The following is a 26156-nucleotide window of genomic DNA, read 5'->3' as shown; positions in this document are numbered from 1 at the left end:
TTTTTACCTTTTAAGGTAAAATTTTGACCTTTCTTGCCCCCTTGGCTGTCTTCCCAATTAACAAAATGATCTATACCTACTGGTGTCATCCTGCCCCGGGGAGCAAGATAGAAGTGACTTTGTTTGGTCTTACCTTGGGCCATAAATCCTCCTCCATGTTCAGATTCCCAGATGGAGCTAAATTCACTCCCTCAGTTTCTTGGAGCGTAAACCACTCCCGGTGTCCTTGGAATGTGCAGATATCTCACTTCTCTCAAACAAACTATTATATTCCTAACACTAGGGTATATATATATAAAAAAAACAAACCTGACACTATGTTTCTAACACTAGAATGCAAAAACAACCCTACATTTCATTTCTAACACTTTCTTCTGGGCTCTGCTTGGGGAGACCATAGGGCTCATGCAGAGCTGCACAGACACACTTGCAGTCTGAAACTACATGTGCATCAAGTTCAGAATTTCACCAGGAACCACCTGAGGAAAGAGCAGGAGAGAGAGGACATCATGCTGTGATTTGCAGCAAAGGAACTTCTAGTATAAAAAATTGTGTCTTAGTTATTTATTGAGTCTTTGGGAACTTTTCTTCCAGTCCAGTTGCTTTCTGTATTTACACATTTTTTTAGCAAAGGATTCCAGAACTGGAGCTTGGTTTGAAACTGATAGGAAAAAGCTTTCTGTGTGATGCTTAAGGATCCGATTCAAGGGAGAGAGGTGCAGAAGTAGTTAAAAAAGATCAAGATAATCCTCCTTCCCTATCCTGTTTGTGAATACCAACCCCTGAGTTTGTGAGAAAAACAGAAGTCTGTAATTCAAATAGTTCTATGTGCTGAAATTTGGCATGAGAATTGTGGCTTGTCTAAATATATAACTATATATATCTATATCAAAATACATTAGGTCCTCACAGATGAAAATGAACAAAGAGGAAGAAAATCCCAGAGTAACATCTTTTTCTCATCCAAATCAAATAGGATTTTTCTTGTCATAACAGCAAATAAGATTTTTACAGATGTAAGTGAGCTATTTAGGTAGATAATACCTTTGTGGCCACCACATTTTCAGTACATTTTTAGATATTAATAGGACTCACATGGCCAAAACCTCATAGAGTGAGATTTGGTAATGTTCAGGTCTTTATATTAAAGAAAATGTATTAGAGCTTTTGTGGTGTTAATTGACATAGCTTGAATGGCTGTGACCTTATCCAAAAGAAGAGAAGACAACTGCTGTGAATCTAAGCATTGAGAAGGCATGAAAAATCTATTTTCTTAATTAATCAATGTGAAGCAATTTTTTATTTGTTGTTAATTTTCAACCCAATTTAATTTATGTAATTGTCTTCCATTTTGTTGCTAGGAGATGGAAAAGGCCTGGAGAATGGTTGATATAGTCTATGAAAAGGAACAGAAAGCAAAGGAGAAGATTAGTTCACTGCAAGAGGAAATAGTACGCCTAAGTAGTTTAGTGAAGCAAGGATCTGGACAATCCCTGGGACAGGAGTTCAGGTAAGGTTTCCCTAGGAAAGGGAAAGCCTGATCTGATTTTCTATGATTCTACACCTTGTTTAGGCGTTTAGACACTGCAAAGACACTGGAAATCAGAAAGAGAGGTCTTTTCTGCCTTTTACTTTTCTCATGAGCACTCAGTTACTGGTCTATGTGTTTATTCAGTGAGCAGGCACAGAATCAGTCTTTGAGTGAGTTCATTCAGCATAGGATTAAGCTGAGAGCAAATAGAAATCAATATTATGTACTTTCTCAGTATCTGTCATTTTTTAAATCTGATTAGCATTTCAACATACTCTTTGAGAATAGGACTGTCAATATTTTTAAAAGCGATGGCAGCAGGGTCAAGTAGATAAGTCAAAGAAGCAGGAGCCTTGATTTCTCTTTTGTTCCCAGCTTTGTTATAAAGCATTATCACTGTCTGTATTCTGGTTTGCATTTTATATTTATATATTTTCAGGATTATGTGTTTTTTTGTTGTTTTTTTTTTTACTGTACAAGTATGAATAGAGGAACCTAGTCTCAGGTGGAGCCTCTAGTTGCTCCAGTGTACCAGAAGATGCTCAAGACCTCTCCAGAAGCTAGTGGTTATAAGTTATAGGATCAGCTCTTCAGACTGTGCTTATGCTGAAAGTGTAAACTCAAAGATGAGGTTAAGTAGATTGACTGTATGACCTGTGCACTTTCTATCAACATTGCTCATGGGTGCCCAGCTGGTTCTGGGTTGAAATTTTCACACTGTGTAGGGCATTTATTTATAATATACATTCAGGACATGTTCGGGGCATGCTCATCTCACCATGCAGTGTGTATCCAGGCTGCACAAACAAGACTCGTATCTGTGAGCAGGGCCTTTAGTGTGCTCAAATATTTTCCCTCTAAGTAATGGGCCAGCCCATAAACCAACTGGATTAATGAGAAATCCACTCCTTCACCTCTTGTCCCTGAAATGTTCTGGACCTATGTAACATGTTTCCTTGCATCTAAAAGCTTGGTCATTAAGCCTTGCCCTAGAAGAACTCTCCCTGAAGGCAGCTCTCTTGTGGCTGCTTTTTGTATTTTCCTGCAAGAGCTAGGACCTATTTTTTTTGCCAAGACCTCACTCCTGCTATTTCCAGCTGCTGCCCAGGTTGCTGAGACCTGTCTGCTTACAAGTTCTTCTGAAGGTTCCTTCTGTATTGCCGTCCAGTTCCATGCTTAAATACTCTGTTCAGTGACAAGGCCATGGGACTAGAAAATACCTTTGCAGGAGCAGTTTTTTAGAACTGTTTTTTAAGGTTAAGCTTTTACCCACATTGTTTGGACTTTCTTTCAGATTGTAAATGTGTCCAAACAGGGAGTCTGTTTTATTCTTCCATTAGGTGACTGTAAGACATAACCCTGTTAAGTGCCTAGTCAGGTAAGGTGCATAGAGACTGTTTACAACAATGTCACATTTTTGGTCCCTGAGTGATGTTGCAGTGGATGAAGAAGAAGGAATTTGTTTCCCTATTACCTTTTTTGGAAGCTTATATTGTCTTCAGACCCATTAAGATGTGATATAGCAAGAAAGAATGATTTATTGGACCAGGTTAGCTTTTAAAGCTGCCTATGTGGACAGTGGCTATGATCACAGAAGCTAGAGCATGTAATTCAGTTGACCAGCAGAGCCTTAATCCAAGATGAGTTTAAAATTAAATAAATTACTTTTAAACTCCTGTTTCTCACAAAAGATCTTGCTGTGACATAGGAGAAAGTACAGAAGTGGCCTGTGACACTGCTTGACTATTATTTCCTTGCTTCCAGTATCCAGGATTTACTTAAACTTGAAGAAGTAACAAAAGAGCGAGACCAACTGTTGTCAGAGGTCGTGAAGTTACGTAAAAGTCTAACTCAAGCCACAGAGCAGCAGCAGGATGCAGAGAGGGCAAAAAATGAGGCAGATCAATCCATTATGCAGGTCTGTACAGTTCACCAGTGGTGATTTTAGGTTTTGTCCTGAACTATTGTCCATGCTTGCAATTGATCTCCATTGACTAGTATGCTACTACCTGTTCTTTCACATCTCAAGTGTTTTCAGGAGTGCTCAGAAAGGAGTCTGTTGTGAACCATTTTTATATTTTTATCTACTTCTAGGCTATGTCCTTTGCAAAGTGTATTGGGATATACCAGCATCTTCCATAGCTTCCTAATACCTTAAATGAGGCCAATGTTATTTTGCTGGAATCACAGTTATCTTTCATACTGGAGATGTGGGTTTTTTTCTGCACTGTAAATCCTTACGCATTCAAAGAACCTTAGAACATAGACCTGGATAGGTTCCTTGCTGTTGGCAGAGGTTGTTGTAGGATACCATACCATTATTTTTGAGAACATATCAAGTTCTGACTGAAGAGCTAATTAAGCTATTTTCTATTCTACTTCTCATGAGAAGCTTTTCCAGAACCTCTCTTTTCTAATAGTTGGAGACCTCCTACTTCCTTCTTCACACTGATCCCTGGCTACTGTTTTTCAGCTTAAATAATTTTTCACCTCACCAGTGTCTGCAGAAAGGTCATATTCCATCTCAGCTGTATTTTTTTGTCTCCTCTTTAAGTTAGGTTCTCTGTTTATCTTACCATCTGAGTAGGCAGTTCTTTACTGATAAGTATGTGTAGCTTCTTTTAAATGTGTATAGCAGCTAGAGATACAGAAGACAGGATCAATGAATGGAGAGAAAGTAGAAAAGGATGGAAGATGGGATACAGAACTCTGACACATTAAAATATAAAATAATATGGATAATATTAATAATAATATAAATAATAATAATATAAATAATGAGGAATAAAACAATGTAAAGCAAAATATACATAGAGGCTGAATCAAGACAACAGGAGAAAGGAAAAGAAGAAAAGAATGTTTAAACAAAGAACTGATAAAAGATGGAGGGAAGATTTAGCTTATATTTTCTTTATTAATCAAAATTAGGAAAGTAATGATCCCTAGGTTTTATGCACAAAATTGTCTTCTGCTTTTAAAGCGGGTGGTTGGGAATGAAGTAAAAGGAAATATAAATCTTTGCTTTTCTGACAGCATTGTGGGCATGGGAGAAAAGAGAGGATTGAAACCCCTGTCAAAACTTACTGAAACTTGCCAGCCTTAGTCTTCTGATACTCATTTCATCAGCCCTTCAATTTAAGGGATTGTTACAGCATTTGTAACCACCTCCCATTCTCCCAGAATGAAATTATTCTCCACTTCAGACTACTTAAATGACAATGTCTTTTTGAAGACCCTGTCAGTTCTGGCAACTTTGCATCTGTGGGCTCAGAGAGAGGAATTTTAAGTGAAGAACATCTTTCAGGTCCCTGGCTGAACTGAGTATTTCCATGTGGATACACCCCCTGTGTCTCCTCTCTGCTGATTCTGCTCTATCATATTTTTGGGGAGGGAGAAAGCAGAAGTCACAAAACAGTCTTTTAAATAGGAGAGAAAACTCCTCTTTCAAAGTTCCAGCAGAGGAACTTTTTGAGCAGAAATATTGAGAGCAGTTGTGAAAATGAACACCTGTCTGAAATCCTTAATTTTTTTTTTTAATTATTATTTTTTTTACTATTAGTGTTACAAGTTTTTCTGCTGGTGAGATATAAAAATAAAAAAAATATTGCAATACAACATGAAGCCCAAATTAGTTTTAACACTGCATTCAGAAAGTACCACTTTACAAGTAACTTACAACTGAAATACATTTGTGCCATTGCATATCCAGAGGAATGCTTTGATGTTTGAAGTGTGTCAGACCCATTTTTTGGGGGTCAACTGACTGGTGCTTAACAAATTCTTATCATAAATAGGTTCCCTCATACAGGATTATTTTTTTTCAGCCACTGGAGAACATATTTACTACAGAGAAGATCTGGCATGTTCCATGTATTAGTGAGTACAATAGTATAGAAGCTGTTGTTTTCAAAATCAAGCATGTAGAAGGAGACGTGAGAGGCCTTATTTCCCTGAATAAAATGCAGCAGAACTTAAACTTTTGTCTTCTCTATGATTATAGCTTCAGCAAGAAATCCAGATGCATCAGAATGATGCCTCACGAGAGGCTCGAAAGAAGGACAAAATGGAGAAGGAGCTGAAAAATCTTCTAGCTGAAATGGATGAAAAGCAAGCTGAGATCAATAATTTACAGCAGTGTATACAGACAAGCAAAGAGGAGCAACTGAAAATGGAACAGCATCTGAAAGAGGAGAAGGTAGGGTTCACGACACACCGTATTCACCAGGTCCAAGATTAGGGCCAGATGGCAAAATAAGAAGAAAATGGGTTTTCCTGAAGGGAAAGGGAGGGAGAGTATTTTAAATAAATAAACAGTAATAAAGATTTATTTTTATGCATATATTGATTAGTAATAAATAAACATGTAAAGCTCGCTGAGAGATTTCAGAGGGATTTCCTCACAGAGAACAGGCGTGGATTGCAATGGTATTGTTAGGGATAATTTTGAAATAATCATAGCAAATGAGACAAAGCCTGTGGAGAGCATGGATCATAGTTACAGGAGAGTGCCAGGCTGGACTTCTGATGTATATTGCTAGTTTTTCTACTGCCTGAGTAACATGGCATTGATGAGGTAAGTTTAGCTCCGACCCCTTTTTCCCTCTCTGTTACAATAATTTTCATTTACCCCTCAAGCTTGTAGAGGAGTTTCTGTGAAAGGGCAGAGAACTGTCTTAGTAACATTTTTTAATTGATTTTCCCAATTCTGTTTCTAAAAACTTTACCTGGAAATGTCCTATCAGGGTTGTGCAAGTGTTTGAATTTTCAGGTTTTCAGTTCATTTCTCCTGACTCTGAGAAACTCTCAGGGAAGTAATTTCAGTAAATGGCAGGGGAAATCTCATCACTGTAAAACAGTCAAGGGAAACGTCTTTGGGAGTTGCATCTATCTTATAATTTTACAAATTTCTGAAGGTAGAGTTTTATGATATTGTTTTGTCAACACAGAGTCTTAGTAAAATGCTTCACATAAAGAGATACAGAGAAGACTCTTAGTTCTCTTCCAGTACCTGAAAGGGAAAAAGGAAAATCCCTCCCCCAGGAAAGCTGGGGGGGGACTTTTTACAAGGGCTTGTAGTGATAGGACAAGGGGAAATGGTTTTAAGCTGAAAGAGGGAAGATTTTCAATTAGATTTTAGGCTTCATCCCACCCATGTCCAAATCTCAAAAAAGAATTGCCTGGAACACTGTGTTATCCTGACATTTGCACGCAAGAAGCAGTATTTTTTTGTTTTTTCATTGTCTTGGCTTCTGCATCCATTTAGAAGAGAGAGATCCTACTTCTCTTCCTTTAATGTTTGTTAGGGGCATAGCAGATATTTACTTCCGTTTTTTCAGATAAACTTCAGTTTATCACACATTAATGCCTGAAATGAAAAATGTGATGGTTGTTTTTTCCTCACTTAGGGAGTAATATCTGTTAGGAGAAGTCCCATCAAGCAGAAAAAAAGACTGGAAACTCCAGTATTGAAGTAAATGTTCTCCATAGAAACCATGAAACTGCTTGTTCTGGGCATTTGACTGAAGACAAATTAGAGAGGAAAATGGCTGTGTCCTGGTCTTAGCAAACCATGTACCCAGAGAAATGTTATCAATATATTAATGTAGGATTTGTTTGCTAAGAAACAGAGCTCCCCTGTCCTCTGCTGATTGAAGTAATTTGAATCTCATACTAATTTTCAGTAATTATATGTAGTAAGTTGTGTTACGTGACACTTGCCAAATGACTTATAAGGAGTAAAATATTTATCTGCCACCTGCAAGAGTTAAGCTCCTGTTAAGCTCCCAGAAAAAAAAAATAATGACACTGGCTTTGTTATTCATTAGAAATTATCATTTCCCCTAGTCAATATGAACATGTATCATATTTCTCATCAGTAATTTCATCAGCAGTGAAGTGGTTTTTAAGCAGACAGCTATCTGTAGCAGCTTTTATCTCCTGGGAAGAGGGAAGGTTCTGTCTTCATGTATATGTAGATATTGTAATGAGATTAGAAAGAATTAATAGGATTGTACTTTAATCTGACAGATCTTGAATGAAAGAACTGGTAAGGAACTTGAGCAATTTCAGACGAGATGTAATAAGCTTATGCAAGAGAGCGAGCAGCAGAACATGATGTTTGAAGAGGTGATGCGGGACATCCAGCAGAAGACAGCAGAACTGAAAGTAAGTACCAGCAGGTGCATGCATCCTATCAGCTGTCTCATTCTGATGGGACTCTTATCACTTGGCACAGGGATGACCTCAGTTCTTGTACAAATAGTTCCCTGTGGTTAGTTTTGGAAGAAATCTGAGGAGATTTTAGGAATAGATCAGGCTGTCACTGGAGGCCACTCTTTCTGTGGCAGTATCATAGTGCAGTCTCCAGCCCTGTTACCTGACAGTGTAGCACCTGTCCTGCTGGAGGAGCTGTTTCATAAAACACACACACACCAAAATGCTCAACATACTATCTTCATAAAGGATATATGGTAATTTTGACAAGCATAGATCTTTTTTTTTTTTTTAATCATGAGACCTTCAGATAAGAGCAGTGACTTTCTTATGGTGATTAACATAATCTGAATGTTGCCAAAACCTATTGAACAATGGTAATAATTTATACTGACAGTGTTCTGGATAGCTGCCACTGAAGGGACTTGCTTCCCACACTGACATTTTCTCCTCACTAGCTAGGTATGTTAAATATGAGTAACCAAGATGGTGTTTACTTTCTGATCTAAATGGTTTTCTTGCCTAACTTTACATTGTTTTAACAGTTGTTTTGTACCACTCAGAAGCAGGTGAATTTCAGTTGAGGAAGGACTAAATGATTGCCACATATGCTTTCTAGGGTACTTTGAGAGCATTTGTGATAAAGGGTAATGTGTAAGTGTTAGATGTTATTACTCTGTCTACCATATCTTGTATTTTGTATCATCACTGGGTTTAAAACACTAAACATTATAAAATTCAGATAGAAAATAATTATCTTAGCAAGGTTCAGTCAAGTATAACCAATTCACTGAACTAAAAATGTTGTTTGCCAATAGAGAGGTGGGGTGTTTGGTGGGTTTTTTTTTTTTGTTTGCTTTGTTTTTTAAATGAGAACTGTTAGAATGAGCAAAAGTAACCACTGACAGATTAAAAGCTCAGTTCATAACTAATATAACACAGGAGTCTGGTTTGGAACCTTAATGGGCTGTATGGTAGAAGCTTGTTTTCTGTTTTATTTTGTGAGGCAGACTGGAAGACTTTTTCCTTACCTGTTTGAAAAAAAAATAACTCTCTTCCAGGTTATCTCATTCTATCATTACTTCTAGCAACAGTATCATTGTTTAAAACTTTGCAAATAATGTGTTCAAACGTGACTTACATTTGGGGCTCTAGGGTGTCAAAAGCAGGATTTCGATTCTATGAACTTCAAGAAAACTTGATGGAATTTGTAGAGATACACATGGCCTTCTGGGAACAAAACAGAACAAAACAAAACAAAAATACTGTCCAGTTAGTTATTATGCTAATTGCTAAAGCTGCAAAGAGCTCCAGTCATAATCTGAGTTGCCCTTTTTGTAGCACTGTGCCTGCAGTTTCTTCCTGCAGTGTGCTGAGTACCTCCACCATGGTGTTGGGCAACCCAAACTGTGGAAGTATTCATAAATCTCTTTAAGATTATTTCAGTAAGAACTGAGGAGATTTACATCCTCCCCAGAGGGTATTCAGATAACACTACTCACCATTGTATAGAATCAGTATCTGAGGCTGTAAGTGGAACAGTGTAGTCTGTGGTGGCTGTAAAACCTAACAGTGGCACTGAATTATATGAGCTAGTTATATTTACTTCTTAAAAGGAGAGAGATAAATTTCTGTTGTGGTAATTGGTTGCATTTCCTGGTAACCAGATGCTTAATTCTTATGCAGTGTTTTGATTGATTATTTTCTCCTCTGGTTGTAGAGCAAATGAGACAAACTCCACATTTTGCTTTTTCTTCAAAGCCATGGGTTATAAAAGAGTTGGGGATAGCAGATACCTGCTCTTAGGGACATGCAATCAGACCATGCTGCAGCTATCTTTCTCATCACAGTCACTGTCCCTAATACTTCAAAGGAAATTGGAGCTGCCCATGTTTAATCAGCAGGACTAATTGGGTAGTGTTGTGTGAGGTTTGCAGCTGGGGATTCTTTATTGATCCATCTTCAGCCCTAAAGCATATGATTTGGTTATAATTTTCCTTTCCCTGGCTCGCTTTGTTTAAATTAGTTTTAATATTGTTCAATTAGCTAACTATCTTCTCTCAGGTGACCCACAGCACTTACACCTTTGCTTCCTGAATTCCATGGACTAAGTATACACCAAGGACAAAGGCATTTTCTTTCTGTGCAGACTTTCCCTTTTCCTTGTTGCTGTTCCCCAGGTCAAAGATGATGAAGTGACTCAGATGCGCCTTGAAATGTCAAAGTTGAACAAATTGAGAGATGTTCTCCAGAATAAGCTGCATGTTGCAGAGGAACAAAAAATTGATGCAGGACATGAGAGAAACACCCTAAAAAGCCAAATATCTGGACTGGAGAGAGGTAGGTGCCTAAGTAATGAATGAATCTGTCTTCTGATCTGTTAGGATCATTCTCATTTACTGTCTAATATGAGATTGCATAAATGACAGTTGGAATCTGCAGCAGCATTTTAAAAACCTTGTAGAATTACAGAATTTGCATAATATAGCATATGTGAGGTGAAAATGCAGCAGACATAACTGAACTTTGTGGTGTTCCAGTTTGTGCTGTGTCACATAGAGAATTGTCCCCAATGCACCTTCGTTGCTCCTGCACTGACCTGTGAGAGAGAAGCAATCTCAGAGCTTACTGAAGTCAAACTTGGTCAGGACACATTTTTTTTTCCTGCTTTGATTCTACTGAATAGTTACAGCCTAGAAATAAATATGTGCAAGGGAGCTGATAAACTTAGTTCTGTTATGTATGGTCAGCACAGACACTAATGCTGTCCAAGTATTGACTTTGACTTGCTAGCAGATCTGGAAAACTTTAAGAAGGAACTTTCAACATTTTTGCCAAATGGAAAATTGGAAGAAAATGCCTTGGATCTAATAAAATATTTTGTTTAACTTGAAAAAACAACTTTTGGGGCATTTTTTAGCATTTAAAACCAATTTTTTTTTTTCAACTTTGAAATGCAAATAAATTTCAAAATAGAACAGGGTTTGAAATAAAAAATAAAAATTGACACCTTTACAAAGAGGTTTATATTGTGCTTTTTTTTTTCTTCTTTTTTTTTTTTTGCCTTTCTCCCCCCACCCCTCCTAAAATAATATTATGAAGTTAGCAAAATAGTTGAGTTGATGAAACTTCACTTTTGGGGGCAGAAGAAAATCCCTTTGCCATGAACTTCATCTATTTCATGTTGAGAAATACTGGCATAAATGCCTCTTCCTGACCTTGCTTGCTTCTAGCTTGTGTCTTGAACAGACCACATGTATGAGATATGAATCCTTCCATATAATTGTATGTATGAAAAGTTGTGTTTATTTTTCATGTATCTCTGTGAGGGTGGAAGAACTTCCCCACAAGCATTTTGCTAGTACTACTTAAGGTTATGCCCTGTATTAGAAAGGACAGAGGAATTTAGGAAATTCAAATCTGTGCTGGAATGCCTGATCATGCTTATTGATAACATGCCTTTTCCCAGTATTTGACACATCTTAGCACTCCAGTATGTTGCATTTCCACTGTTGCAGTGTTAGTGTAGCAGGTGTTAATTAATTTTAAAATATAGTGAAAACACATCTCTGATTTTCAATTTATTTTTAAGAGTATATGTCCAGTGTTAATCTTGACCTATAGCAAGTAGTTATAACTCCACTGAAACCAGCAGAATTTCAGTGCTTCAGAGGAGAACTGGATTTCACATAGAGGGATTAGAATAATTCTGACGGTCCCTGTTTTTGAAAGTGCCTCAATTTTCTAATGTTCACAGTGAAGCTTCTTAAAAGGCTCTGATTTTATTTTCTCTGATTTGCTACATGATTTCTGAAAATGCAACTTATTTGTGTTATCTTGGTTTGAACACCCAAATATAATAAGTTTTTATACCATTAATTACTGTGTTCTTGTAAGTTCTTCTAAGGACCCGAATAACTATTAATGTTATTAGCTGATACCTGAGGTTACAAAACCTGGTTACAACTAATAGAACTGCTCATGTCATGTTAAGGCTTTTGTAAAAGTCAACTAAGTTGTTTCTGCATTTTTAACAGCTGTTCAGTTTGAACCCAGGATTTATTATCTCTCCTCCTATTTCTCTAGAGTTGGAGGCTGCCAAAAAGCAGGTGGAGATTGACAGGAAAGCTACAGATGATCTTATGAGGGAAAGGGATATGCTAAACAAGGTGAGCTTGCACTGATAATACTGATAAGTCTCACAGCTTGAGAATGAAATGTCTGTACTTTAAGCACTCACAGCAACAGAGAAGCGTTGTAGGATAAATTACGTTAAACAGAGCATTCGTATTTCCTTAAGGAGATGTTCACACTGCTCTTTTCTATGCATTGAGATAGCATTAGTACCCATAAACACAGAAAAGATTTCCAAGTTTTAACATATAAACCATCAGGGAGTTAAAAGATGCTACATGTGTTCGCTGTTATTGCAAATCCATTATTTGATACCCAAAGAGTTCATTACATCTGTGCTTTTACACTGTGTAGCATATGAAGTTTAGTATTATTCTAGGCAAACTAAGTCTTTGCTAGTAAAAGAATGAACTGAGATGTTGATGCACCATGTAGCAGCTTGGCAGGCTGTGTTAATACTAATCCTTGCTTTTAGGTCCATTTCTCATTCTGATTGTTTTCCTTCAGCCCAAGGATCTAGTGCTGCAGGACAGCATCTCATGTTTATGGGCATTCCTGAAGTGTAATCTAGCAAATTCAATGCTAAAAGATGATTTCTGAGGTGCTTCACTTGGTATGGATTCACTGTCCTGTATCTTGACTCTAGCTGAGGCTCAGATTTGGCGAGTAACAAATACCTGTTTTATAGAGGGAAAAAAAATTCAAAGTGGGACCAGAAGGCTTATTTTGTAGAGAGGATATCTTGGTTTTTTTTCTGTTTAATCCTTATGCATAATCTTAAACAAATCTTGGTTAATTTTCATTTTGGACTTGGTATTTAGGACATGAGAAGGAAGGATATTTGGCTTTATTATTTATTTTACTTTACAATCTAATACATTACAATCCAAATGCCTTAAAGCTGTTAAGGTTTTTCCAGTCATTAACAAGTAAACAAGCCTATCAATTTTCTTTTTTTAAAGCAGACACTAATGTTTTAACTTCAAATCAAAAAAGCACTATTTAGCAGAACTATTAGAGATTTTTTAAAATCAGATTTGAGGTTCAAGTATTTCAACTGAAAAAACTCAATAAGGGGTAATAACATTGGAAAGTTAATAATCTGCTTAGACAATGACATGTTTTTGTCATAGTGGTGGCAATGTTGCTTTTTCAGCTCAAAAGTAATTATTTTGTGTTCCCTGTAGAACTTGCTCAAGGCCACCAGTGCTACTCAGAAGCAGATAAATTTGGTGAAGCTTCATGAACAGTCAAAGAAGAACATGGAAGAAGAAATTCAAAATTATAAGAATGAAGCTCAGAAACAAAGGAAGATTATTTACCAATTGGAGAAGGAGAGAGATGGTTTCGTCAATGAAGCCTGTGAGCTCAAACAGAAGGTAGGAACAGCTTTTTGTGCAAGTGGTTCTTTCCAGTCATACTCTTAAAAGTGTATAGATGATACAATAATTTCCTAACATGCCAATGGAAGGAAGCTTAGATCAGCATTCTTTACACAATTTACAAAGTTTTCTTCTTGTCAGTGCATACTGGGGCTTTTAAATAATTTTTGAATGGTAGCCTGTTCCAGTGTTCTTGTCCCTGCAGATGTTCCCTACATGACATTACTTGTTTGGAAGGATAATACAAGGCAAAACACAGGGCAGAAGGACATAGGATCAGGATTATTATATCCACTAGGCAGTATTTAGTTTGACTTATGCAGATGGATAATTTGGGAACCTGTGGCAAAACTACAGGAGCCATTTCACAACTGGTGGGGAATGAGCTACTGATGAGCAGTAATCATATAGCCAGACAATGCTCTTCTGTCACCTTTTACCATCAAGCCGGCTCTGAAGGAGCTTGCTACACACCTTATGAATTGTGTAAGAGCTGGTAAAGAGCCAAACCCATCTAAGTCCAAAGATTTCTTGGAACTCCTGCAAGGCAGACAGAGCCATGCTGGTTCTGAAAACTGTCTGGTTATTTGCAGCAGGACATAATCTACAGAGCTGCAGAATTCCTTTTTCAAAATCATCATTGACTCCTGAGTAACTGATGAACAGAGTCAGCAAGGTGATATCCACAAAAGCGAAAGATTTTAGTGGTGACAATTCATGCTAGACTTGCTTTTCTAATTATTGGCCTGACTGACTGCTCATTTCTACCATTTTTAAGCCAGTGTCACTTTTTGAATAATCTTACTTCTAGATTAGCCAGCATAAATGAGGAAAAAAGTCTGGCTCTTTGCTCTTTGTTGTGTAGCCTGTATTACTGAGCTACAAATGTTAGTAGAACATTTCTTTTTTACATTGAAATTCTGAGATTATGAAATCTTAGTTTCCCTGTGGAAGGTTTAGGCTGCTGAAAAGGAAGCAGTGAAGTGTAAATCTTACTTAAAGTCTTCCCTGACTATGCTTTATTTTATATTTTTTTTTTCCTTTCCAAAAAAGCAATTCACAATGTTAACTTTACAGATCAATGACATATCTGAGAAAACTGAAAAACATATTTCCTTATTAAAGTTAACATACTCTTCTGGAAAACCTGCTTCTTAACAGGCATATCATTAAGATCCTGGAAGCACTTCTCAGAGTGGTTAGATAAAGGTGAGCAAATAGGGAAAGTATCATCACTGAGATACTCAGTAGGCTCACTGATCTAAACAAGTAACCAACAGCAGATAATAGTTAAGTGTATAAATAAAAAAAACTGTCAGCGTACAGAAGAAAACTCTGAATATCTAAGACTTTCTGCTTAGTTTTGGCCCTTCATTGCCAAATCTGACAGAGTGTGATATCAACTGCATCAGAATGGAGGATGTTCTGCCTCCCACAAGGCTCTCTTGGGAAATATTACATATATCTTTTCTGTGATATAAGAGAAAATTATTTGGATTTAATAATTCCTGAAAAGCAGAGTCAGCATCCAGTCTATAAGCACAACTCAGAAAACTTAGTCCACAAGCTTATTGCACTTACATCAAAACCAAATAAGACTTACAAATGCAGTGGCCTACTTTCAAATCTTCCTCCAGCCTATGGTCACCATAGTGCAGGTTGAAAACACACTTTACTGACTTCTTTTCCTTGCTGTTACTATTGACAGGTTGTTTTAACAGGAAAGGAAAAGACAAGAATAGGTTATAAACTGGGACTGTTTTTTTCTATTGCACTGTAAGCAGTTCTGAGGATCCTCTGCAGTCAGCTACAAAACTGCTGGAATTGTATTCCTGCTGCTGTAATAAAATTTTCTATATTTAGCTATCCCCTATCTTCAAAGTAGGTTGGAGGTACCTGATAGGATGATCAATTAATTAAATTCCTGCCTTGTCGTTAGACCTCACAAGGCTTTACTGCTAAACAAGGGACAGCTTTTGTGGACTGCAAACTTTGCAGTTATTGACTATTTGATGTAAATTAAAAAAAAAATATTATTCTGCTTTGACATATGAACATAAATCTTAACTCAAACTGCTGCCTTCAAAAACAAAAGTCAGGAGAACTGGGTATAAAATGCAGTTGTAAATGGGCTTCTCTCCTGGATTTTGTAATGAGATTCCTCAGCTTTTTCTGTAATACTTAATCTTTTTCCCAGCTTTAAGGGTGGCATAGTTTTCTTCCTCAGACAGTGGACCTGAAAAATTATGCGTCTGATGTGTGCACTTCTTACTTCTCTTTTTATTTTAATTTTTTTTCTTTGTAATGTTAGGTTCTGTTTAAATACTACTTGTTTCTGCTCCTTGGTTTTCAACTTTGTACGGCAGGAGGAAAGTTCTTACATTAAAAAAACAACTAGGAAGCCCATAATGATTAGGAACTATTTATAGTTTTGCTCCTTTAATGTAGTAATTCTTATATATTGTTATGGTGGTAACTGTTTAATAAAGGTCTCTGTAAAATTTTGTATTTTCATTTGTTGATACTGCATGTGATGATCCTTCCACAGTCTACAGTACTCCATTCTCTTTAGGTAATTTTCAAATAATTATAAAAGCATAAAGTCATAAAAGCAACTAATGGCGATTACCTGCTTATTTACATCAAGTGTAAGTTACTTTAACTGAATTTCTTCTTATTGTAATTATTTATCAACGATTGTTATCATCAACAGTTTGTCATCATGTGTTCATTAAAAAAGGTTGGATTGTTAGAATTAAAAGTACGTGCAGGGCTTCCTGGAAAATCATATGTGTTTTAATTCATGTTACCATACAGCTGACATCCAAAATGACATACAGTTGAACTTTGCTCTATAAATAACCTAAGACTATTCTTGATGAAAGCTATTTATGTTGACTTATTGAGTCCACTCAGTGCCAATATTTTCAGTAGCTTGTTTTCAAATTAAATATGTGCACATCTCTAAGTTTTAGAGATTGCCTCTCACTTGAGCAATCCAGAAAGGTTAAACTTGTACCTGGACAGAGGTGATTTTTTAGCTGTAGCTAAAACTTGTTATCACAGGGATTTGAACTTTTCACCTTAGAGGAAAATCACAAACTCTTCCCAGTCCTTATAATCTTTTGATGATGGTTTAATCATGTTCACCTCCTTCTTTCCACTCCAGGTCCTCCAGTACATGAAAGATATTGAAATACGGGAAATGCAGATCTGTGACTATGAGAAGAAAGTAGAAGAGTCTGCAATGAAATTAAAACAGCAACAAAACCACTGTGAAACTGTGAGAGCAGAGAAGAACCTGTACAGTAAAAATCTGGTTGAAGCTAAGGTAGAAAGATATATTTTTTCTTGTGCTTCTCTCTGTGCTCTGTTATTTTTCTTATCTAATTTTAGTTTGTTAAAAGGAAAGCTCACTGGGTAAAGGGCAGAAGTGGTTTCTTCATTCCTGTGTGTTTTGGGGAAATTAATGTTTTAGGTCCCTCACCGTTTATCTGGACAGGTTGTATTTGGACTAGAAATAGGAGTTCAGTCATCATGTGGCATTATCCCTAGTTCAAAGAACACGTAAAATCACAGTATACTGGAGCTACAGAATCATAAAACCCTATCAGAGAAGAAACTTTTTCCTTTCCATCCTAGGTCCATTCTGTTCAATCCCTTTAGGAGCTGTCTGCGTGTATGGGAAATAGGCTATAATGGGAAAAAGATTGACTCCTTAGACCTAAATGCACATGCACATTATGGTGAGTCATGATATAGAAACAGAGGGTACACTTTCCCAGCTGAAGTGGAATTTTCTGACAGAGCTCAATGCTTCCACCTTGCTTGTTCCTTTCAGGGAGTGTCATTTTCCTCAGATAATGAAGATCTCCATTCATATCTCTTCCTTGGGGATCTCACTAGCAAGACTAGAGGAAGAGAACAGATCACTTATGGATGCATTCTGTTATTCTGATGTAAAGATCTAAAATACTACACAAATAATATTTCAGTTAGCAGAGATTTAGACCTTGGATAGCTGTGATTTACAGCCTTGGGTTGTTTCAGAATAAGAATTTGTAACATAAACATTGATAGTAGATTACAAATTCATACTCAGGTTTGAATAGCTAAGTATTTTGCTCACGAAGCAGATGGGAATGAACTGGCAAAGTTCTGTTCCAGCTGTGTGCTGAATTTGATGAGAAATGAACCATTTTGCTATTTCTGAGGAATGCTTTACTTGACCTTTGTCTGCCTCTCATCAGTGGATGTGGTTTTGGGATACTGCTGCTCCCAAACAATCTCTCAGGATCATTAATAAAAGAGAGTTGTATTAAAAACTATAGTAAATTCTTATTTCCTTTGGGAAATAAAACAAATTTGCACAAATTTAGCTAAAGCTAAATGTAATTATTTTGGGTTTTCTTGGTGTGGAAAGAACCCCTGTTGCCCACCTTGCTAGTGGTCTCCAGAGTGCAATAATCTTCAGCTCAGGAAAATCTGTTAGAAGAGACATGCTTGAAGGCTGTTGTTATGACACAGATATCTGATGCTTTCAGCCTTGGGGCTTGTTTTGGTGTTAGGAGCTCATTTGTTTAAGCAAGTTGATTGGGAACCTCTTTGCAAAAATTGTGCATTCTTACTGTTCCTCATTAAATACAGAATTGTGACTGTATTTGGGTGTATGTCTGGGCACCAGAAATTAAGTCTCTCATCTTTTACAATATTGAAGATATCTGTAGGCTATTTAGCAAAGGCAGCTGTTGGTATGATAACTGCATTCACAGGAGTCACAGAACATGCAGACAAGTAGGCCTAGTGGCACGTTGCTGCATTTATTTCTGTTTCATTGAATTTGCTTTATATGAACCCACTAATTGTGGAATGTACAAATTTTGGTTTTGAGAGCTGTCAGAATACCAGTCAGTACTTTCCCAGTACTGTTTGTGAAGACTGCCATGACTCAAGATCTTGCTTAACTATGTTAAGCATTTCATGCAAGAAAGCATCACTGATTTGTCAAGTAAATCCACACCTATGTTGGTCAGTGCTGAAAGAGTTTGAAGCTGCCCTGGTTTTGTACTGAAACAGAATGAACTCACATGAAGGGATATGATGTCTTTTTTGTGAGGTAACAGCTTCTGGTGTAGGGGTAATATCTTGTAAAGATACTTTATTTTGATCCAGAAGACCATGTCTGTCTAAGCATTGAATTTATTAACTTCCATTTCAGGTCACATGTGTTGTCACAGCAATGAGTTGAAACAGGTTCTTAATTTTGTTCAGGCAGGCACCTCTGTGCTGTGAGTAGAAGTAGTCCTAGTGACCTGATTTCTCTGTAGTGCTGCCAGGCTTTCTGCTCTGTATTTTGAGCTTAAAATACATGCTAAATATTCTCATACCATGGCCTTCTCAATCTATGAGCACACTCTTTCCTCCCTTGCACCTATGTGCAAGGCAAAATGGAGATGAGGATTTCCTATAGTCCCTTGCAGGCATATAGGTATTTTACTCATGGGCATGTTCATATGCATAAAACCAGCTTATCTCCAGACATTTGTGTCCAGCTGCTTAAAACCTTATAAAAAACCACATTGCTAGAAGCATGAGAACAGATGGACAGGATCAAAATCTTATTAATTTGGATAGACTGTTAACTCTTATCTTGTGTGTCCAGCACTTTAAATTTAATGGCTTATTATAACTGGTGTTCATTATTCTTGTCAATGTGTCTTTTAAAGGCTTTTTACTGCAATGTCACGCTCGCATAACAAAAAATTGTCACTTAATGAAGTTGTTTTGTTTTGTTGGATTAAAAGGTAATATCTCGTGGTACGTGGAGCACTGTGGTTGCATTTTCCAACATCATAATAGCCTGAATGCCCAAACTCAAACTTATTCTTTTTTGATCTCTCTCTGTGGTCACACTTCCTGTCGTATTAGGATGAGATAGCAGAAATGAAGAAGAAACTGAAAATTATGACGCATCAGGTGGATCAGCTGAAAGGAGAGGTCACTGACAAAGAAGCAGCCCTTGTGCAAGCACATCTACAGCATCAGCAAACAGAGAAGGAGAAGGAATTTTTGAAAGTAAGAGCCTTTACACATACACCTTCTTACAAAGGATGGTTTCTGTGATTTAACACATTGCATCATGTCATGGTCTGTGGTAGTTGTTTTACTATATTTTAATAAGTTATTCTGTAATTGAAGCGCAAGATCCCAGTACCCTTTAGAGGTATTAGTTACACAAACCTTCTGTGTACCTGACAAGTTTAATCTTTGCCTATAATTATAATCAGAAGGGTCCTGGATTGTCTGTTGGAAGCTTTAACTCTCTAGGTAACTGAAGATTTTTACTAAAAAGTTCCACTTTGCTTGCAGAAGTATGGATTTTAGGTGTAGCCTGTTTCTTGCAAACTTTTTAGTATTGACCCTTATAGTTCAAGTTTTTGTCTTTAAAATTTTTCTTCCTCCTACTGTTTTTAAGTGCAAACCACATTATAGTATACTTCAAGATCTTGTACTTTTGTGCAACTAGCAAGCATTAGTCTTCTGGGAGTTAGGCAGTGCTTTTTAGTAGGTCCCCATGCACAGAAAGTTATTTTAATATTGTAGCATAAAGCAGCAAAAATCTGTTTTAAATCAAAGGAAATCTGACCTTGAAGCTTTGGTTCTTCTTAGCACTGGTTGTAACTCATACTTAAGAGAAGCTATTAGATCTGTGGTGGTATCTCAACCCAATTTACTGCTCTCTCAAAAGATGTAAGAAGTCAGTGTCAACGGCAACTTATTTTTTCTCTTCACTAAGCACAAAATCAGAAAACAAACAACACCTCCCCAAACCAAAAGTCCCCTGCCACTTTCCACAATGTTTTCTTTTGTCATTTTATCATTATACTGCAATGACTCCTTCAGTTTTCAGCCCCTCTCAGCACATTACTGTTATGACAAGATGTCGATTGAGCTTTGTAAAATGGTGATGAATCTGTGTTCTTGTTCCTGATCTGTCTCAGAGTTGTGCTATCAGTGATCAAGAAGTGAAACAGTGTCTCATTTCCTGTGTGCAGCTTTCTGCCTTAACTAGTCTCCAGTTCTCTCTCATCATCTCAGAACTGTCTGCCATCCATTTGACAAACATGATGGCTACATGGTTTACCCACTCAATTATTCACTAGCAAGTATGTCCATACACTGACATCACATTACTGACTAGCTTCAGGGCATTGTGGTCTTCTACCTGAGTGTTTATGCTGGAGAATTCAGAGGGGACTGATTGGCACAGGCACAAAATAACCCAATTATTTGTGTAGCAAGCCGGCTTCAATTTGTCCTGCTTGTGCTGATGTGAAGGAAGCAAGCTGTTCCTGGGAAATCAGTTTAAAGAATGTGCTAAAGCATGGAGGACTGAGATTCACAGGAATGAGATTATACACACATTGGATTTATGCTTGCCTCAGCTGGCATAAAGGTCTTAAATGTGTGTAATCATGGTAAATGGACACAGGAAGCCTGATCCAAGCTCCATTAAAGCCAGTACAATGCTGTCTTTTGGTTTCAGTTGGCCTTTGTACAGGCTTGTGATCAGACTGGTTTGATAAAGCACCTGAATGTTGAAAAATAGATGTATAAAAGCTGTAAGAACTGTAAAAACCTTCCAGGTTTGAGCTGCTCCCAGGTACTTTTGTATACTGATATAGATGTTCATGCATATCTTTTTTTTAAAGTATTTTCTAGAAATCTGGACGCAAAATGTCTGATCTTGTTATTTCAGCTTTCTCTGTCCATCCTCAGTTATACCTTTTACAAAACCCATATTTTCCGTCCATTTCTAGAACAAATAAAAAAATACCTCTTCACTTACCCTAATATTTCAGAATCCAGACATGAATTTGATTTGAATTCAGTTTGAGATCTTGGCATAGGTCCCATATAAATTCTTCTTTCTTGCTGACTGTTATTCAATTCTTACGAACTCTTTCAACCAACTTCAAATGAGCTGTGCTGATTTACAGCACTTTCAGACCTGGCCATTTTTCTGTTTACACAGTGACTGTTTATTAATTTCTTTTTCTCTTACCTCATGTACACAGACCCTCATACAGTAGTTTTTAGCATATTTAATCTCATTCAAAGTCCTGTTAGCGTCTGGGGCCTTAGTGTGGCTTAAAGTATTTATGTTCTTCACTGTACAAGGCAGTTCAGATTTATTTTAGCTTAGTGCACTCCAGTGAGGAGATTTGTTTATATAAATGTTTGCTGCCAACATCTAATACCACTTCTTATTTACAAGTAATATTTTTTCTGACATAAGAAGAACATAGAATTTTGATATATTAAAAAAATATTATCCAGCAATGCCAAATGCATGAGCAGTTTTACATTTGTAGACAGCTTTTGCACAGCATTGATTGCATTTCAATATGAAATGCCTTGAATTTTTATTTGGCTGATGGATTCTGATGAACATCCAACACTGAGTAAGAAAGATATGAGCGTTGCCCATACAGGAAAATGAGACTTTTATTAAAGAAAATAAGAATGGAACAGGCTATTTTATTATGACGATTAAACTTTTTCTGTCTTAAATCAATGTTTTTCCTTTCACCACAGTCTCGTTCCTTCAGCATTGGATGATGGTCTTTCTGAAAAGGTAGCTTGTTCCATCTTGGTTCTAAGTCATTGCCTAGCAATGATAGAATTTCTAGTAATCCAAGAAGACCCTGTAAACTTTTGTATACATGCGTGCCTTGAATTATAGAGCTCATCATAGTAGGATAGAATTACTGGGTACATTCCAGCATTTGTTAGTTTGAGTTAGAGGTGTGCAATCACTGTAACAACACGCTACTTCTGCACTTAGGAACAGCCTCTCTTCCCAGTTGTCTTCCTCTATACGTCCACTGAAAAAGTGCTAAAGCTCTTTAATTTTATGCTTCCGTACGTGGTTACCATTTTTTCCACAAATTCCAGCTGTCCTGAGTTGATGCTTGTTTGCATTACATAGCATAGATTGTTGCCTTTTCCAGCAAGGTGAACTATCCTTTCCACATCCCAGCCTGGCTTTTTACTCATGCTTTTTATTCATAACATAACAATTCAATTGAAAGCTTTCCAAATATGACCTATTAAAAATTTTTATCAAATGATGTGCCTCTGAATTTCAATTTGAATCATTGTCATAGATAAAAATCCATCTACATTTCTGTTGTATATAACACAACAATATTAAAATACTCCTTACAACATTTCTTCTTGAGTCTTCATGAATGCTTGTCTTAGTGATTTGTTCTCAAAAAGGAACAAAATGCATACCCCTTAGGAAACTAAAGGAATGTATGATTTTTTATGAAAAAATCCTAACTCTGGATCTCAGGTTAATGTAATGGGAAGTTGTTACTAAGCACAATTTACCTGTATTCTTTTATTCCATCAGGCTGAACTGCTTAAGATGAAAAAAGAGGCTCTAGAAGCAAAACACTTTATAGAAAATCAGGAGGCAGAAGAGAGAAGACTCCTAAAAATCATTGCTGAAGCTGATGCTGAGAGGCTGAAGCAGAACAAGGAAATTGAGAGGGTAAGGATTTCTAATTTGGCTTTTCCAATATACTACATTCTCCTCCCTTGTTTATCCCCATGTATTATTAAGATTGAGATCTTTGGCTACTGTAAATATGGTACTACCAAAGCTTTTTTGTGCCATTGAAACAAAAATGCTTAGATATTAAAGTGTACAGATTACACAGTTTAGGCAATTCAGGTGACTGAACCCTTACAGGGGAAACTATTGGGTCCTTGCCCCATTTCTTTTACTAATAACAGTGAAACCTCTTAATGCACATGATTTTGAATGATGCAAATATAGTTACGATACTTTGGGATTGTTCTGAGGAACTGTAACTGAAAGCATTGCTTGCCCTGCACCCTTAGGTTATTACTGAGAGAGATATCCTAGGGGCCCAGAATGTTCAGCGCAATGACGAAGTGGCTCTGCTCTATGAAAAGATAAAAATCCAGCAGTCCATCTTGAACAAGGGTGAAACCCAGTACCGGCAGAGAATGGAAGACATCCGGCTTCTCAAGCTGGAGATAAAAAAACTTCGGCGTGAGAAAGGGATACTGGGCAAGAGTGTGGCTAACGTGGAGGAGCTCAGGTAGAAAAACTGGTTGAATACATTTCCATAGTGACTGCCTCCATGATTCTGTGTCTCATGCAATAAATATGTTTTATAAATGGTAGAGGTTTGTATCAACAAACGTTATACCTTGGAGAAGGGGGTTGCTTGGTTTTACTTCAAACTCAGACTGGATTATAGTCACAAAATGGAATATCAGAGAGTTAAAATATATGAAGGAGGAACGGAGGAAAAAAGACATCTTAGCCAAAATTGAAATAGTTTCCATATTTCCCCTTATACTGTGAGTAACTGCCTAACAGAATAAGAGAGACAGGAGCAGAAAAGGTGTTCTTATTTCAGTAAGCTACCTAAGTGATACCCAAGGCCCAAATCTGTGGGACTGCTTTTTATTAGGCAATTCATGGAAGATGAGGAATGCTTGATGTATTTATAACAAACCGGTGCACATTTTCAGAGCTCTGTCCTTCCAGATTTATATACAGCGTTGCTCTCTGAGAAAGATTTAGTTACATTTTCATTGAAGGTTGTGTTTCTTTAAAACAGAAGTTTAATAGCCCCAGCCTAATTTATCTCCTCCTCCTTCAGCTTAATGCTTCCATTATTTTTTTAATTCTTCCATGTTTAAGGTATATTTTTTGCTGGTGGGAAAATATTGTAATTTTCTGTAGAATGAGTCTTAGTTTGTAAGGATAGGCAGCTATGTTTTTAGCAGATAACCATCTGCTACATTTTTGGGTGAGATACTTAGTTTAACTGTATCAGTATAATTCCATGGCTTTCACCAGAGCAATGGAGCTTCAATCTGTGGTCAGTCCCGTTGAATTCAGTGGAATTATGCCAGTTTGATTTGGTGCAACAGAGAAGAGAACAGGCCACAAAACATTAGCAGTTGCCGTTTTCATCGACTGATTGCAGACAGGAATAGGATTTGAACTCCCTGCCCAAATTTGTTCAGCTGAAAGTCTGTTGCTGTATTGAGGCTTGGTGACAGTATTGAAGTATGGTGTGATGCACACCATGATGGGTGGATCAATTCTTGCTAACTGCAGCAGCAACCACATGCTTTAATGAAGTCCAAAAACCATAATGAAAACTGCCTGTTGAAAGACTCTATTTATTACTTGTGCTGCTAGTTAGCTTTCTCAATTTCCCAACTGGAGATGTGGGGTTTTTTATGTCTTCCACAGTCTTGTCCAACCTCACAGTTATAAAAAGGCCTTTTTCTCTCCAGTGAGATAAATGCAACTCTGAGCTTAGCAGTAAAAGATTCAGTGGGAGAGTAGGCACATAGTGATCCTCCACTCTCTTTATCGTGGGAGAACTTACAGAATCCACCCACCAAAGGGATAAGGATTGGACCATTGCAGAATGTGCCTTATTTTTCTGCCCTTGACACCCCCATCCCCACCATAGGAGAATAGTTGTCAAAGAATCTTGGGAGTGTTCTATAATTTTAAATTCAGCAACAAATCACCCCTGAAATCCCTAGAGGAGGGGTATTAGGAGTAAAAGAAATATAACCTGCATTCTTCACAGAACAATGTCCATCATACTTAGCTCCTAGAGTGTGTATTATTTACTGGATTGTGTGAGCTATATAGATTTACAACCTTACTTCAAACACAAGCTGTCAGTTTCAATACAGGGGTAGCTGGGTATGACTCACTAACTGATTTGTAGGTTACTCTGGATGAGTTAACCATCCTTCTGGCCTTTAATGTACATGGGAAGATGTGGGCAGTGAGATCCAGTAGGCTGTGAAGTAGATTGGCCAGGAACTGGTGAAAAGTCCTTTTTTGAGCCATTCTTACTAAAGTGAGTGAAAAGGTCTAAGGGTGTTATCTTATGATTCCTACTGTATAGTGGTCTTGATGTCGACTGTTAATCACAAGAGTCACTTTGCCAGTGCTGTCATGCAAGGGAAAATGATTTGTTAATGTATTTTAGTGCCTTGGTCCCACTGATGTGGTTTTGATGTGTTTTTTTGTTTTGTGTTGGTCTTAAGACATGAGATTTATCACATGCGGAAAGAACTGTTGAGGGCACAGGCTCGGTGCAAAGTTTTGGAAGAAGAACTGGAGAATCCCATGAAACTTCACAGATGGAGAAAATTAGAGGTGATGTCTCAGCATTTCAAGTCCCTAAAACCCGTATTACCAAATCAGTGACACAGCACAAAGCCTATTTAGTTTACTGTAATACAAATGATGTGGAGAGTCAGGCAGACTGAAATTTCCATAGTACCAGTGGAATGGTGAACTGCTGAATGATATCCTTGCACAATGCAATCAGTGTTATTTTTGTGTCACTTTCTCAATGAAAAATTGCAGAGGGATTTGTAAAGAGCCAGTCAGATGCTGAAGGAAGTAAGAATGAATAAGGTGAATTTAAGAGGGGGTGATTCCTTAACATGAATGATGAGAAAGAGGATGATAGGGGAAGGATAAAATCCTACTGTCACCAGTTAGGGAGATGTATGTAGGAAGAAAGCCAGAATTAGAAAGGTTTGTGGAACAGGTAGACTGAGAAACAGATAGTCATGAAGTCAGAAGGTAAATAACATCTGTGGGAAAAGGAAGGGGCTCCCAAAGACAGCCATTCTAGGTAATGTGAGTTCAACTGCTATGTAAACAGCAAATATAAATGTTCACACTATATGAACACACCAAATGAAGGGGAAAAGTAAAAAATCAGTCAAGCACAGACCAAATATATGAACATCAGTTAACATCACTGAATATTTTTGAAGTAAGTCAGAGCCAGCTGAGATTC

General features: G+C 37.3%; 1 protein-coding gene across 2 annotated transcripts in view; it reads left to right on the top strand.

Moving 5' to 3' along the window:
* The window catches only part of CFAP58 (cilia and flagella associated protein 58), a 58160-nt gene that overhangs the window by 6885 nt on the left and 25119 nt on the right, over window positions 1-26156 (top strand). For both annotated transcript variants that reach the window (XM_051619513.1, XM_051619514.1), the window contains exons 3-14: window positions 1362-1510; window positions 3296-3449; window positions 5532-5726; window positions 7559-7696; window positions 9925-10084; window positions 11831-11913; window positions 13066-13257; window positions 16430-16591; window positions 19189-19335; window positions 22682-22822; window positions 23176-23399; window positions 25390-25501. In XM_051619513.1, coding sequence (XP_051475473.1) covers window positions 1362-1510; window positions 3296-3449; window positions 5532-5726; window positions 7559-7696; window positions 9925-10084; window positions 11831-11913; window positions 13066-13257; window positions 16430-16591; window positions 19189-19335; window positions 22682-22822; window positions 23176-23399; window positions 25390-25501 — 1857 coding nt within the window. The remainder of the gene's footprint in view (window positions 1-1361; window positions 1511-3295; window positions 3450-5531; window positions 5727-7558; window positions 7697-9924; window positions 10085-11830; window positions 11914-13065; window positions 13258-16429; window positions 16592-19188; window positions 19336-22681; window positions 22823-23175; window positions 23400-25389; window positions 25502-26156) is intronic.

The sequence above is a fragment of the Apus apus genome, chromosome 4, assembly GCF_020740795.1.
Source record: "Apus apus isolate bApuApu2 chromosome 4, bApuApu2.pri.cur, whole genome shotgun sequence".
In the NCBI taxonomy this organism is placed as follows: domain Eukaryota; kingdom Metazoa; phylum Chordata; class Aves; order Apodiformes; family Apodidae; genus Apus; species Apus apus.
This window is presented reverse-complemented; position numbering and strand designations above follow the sequence as displayed.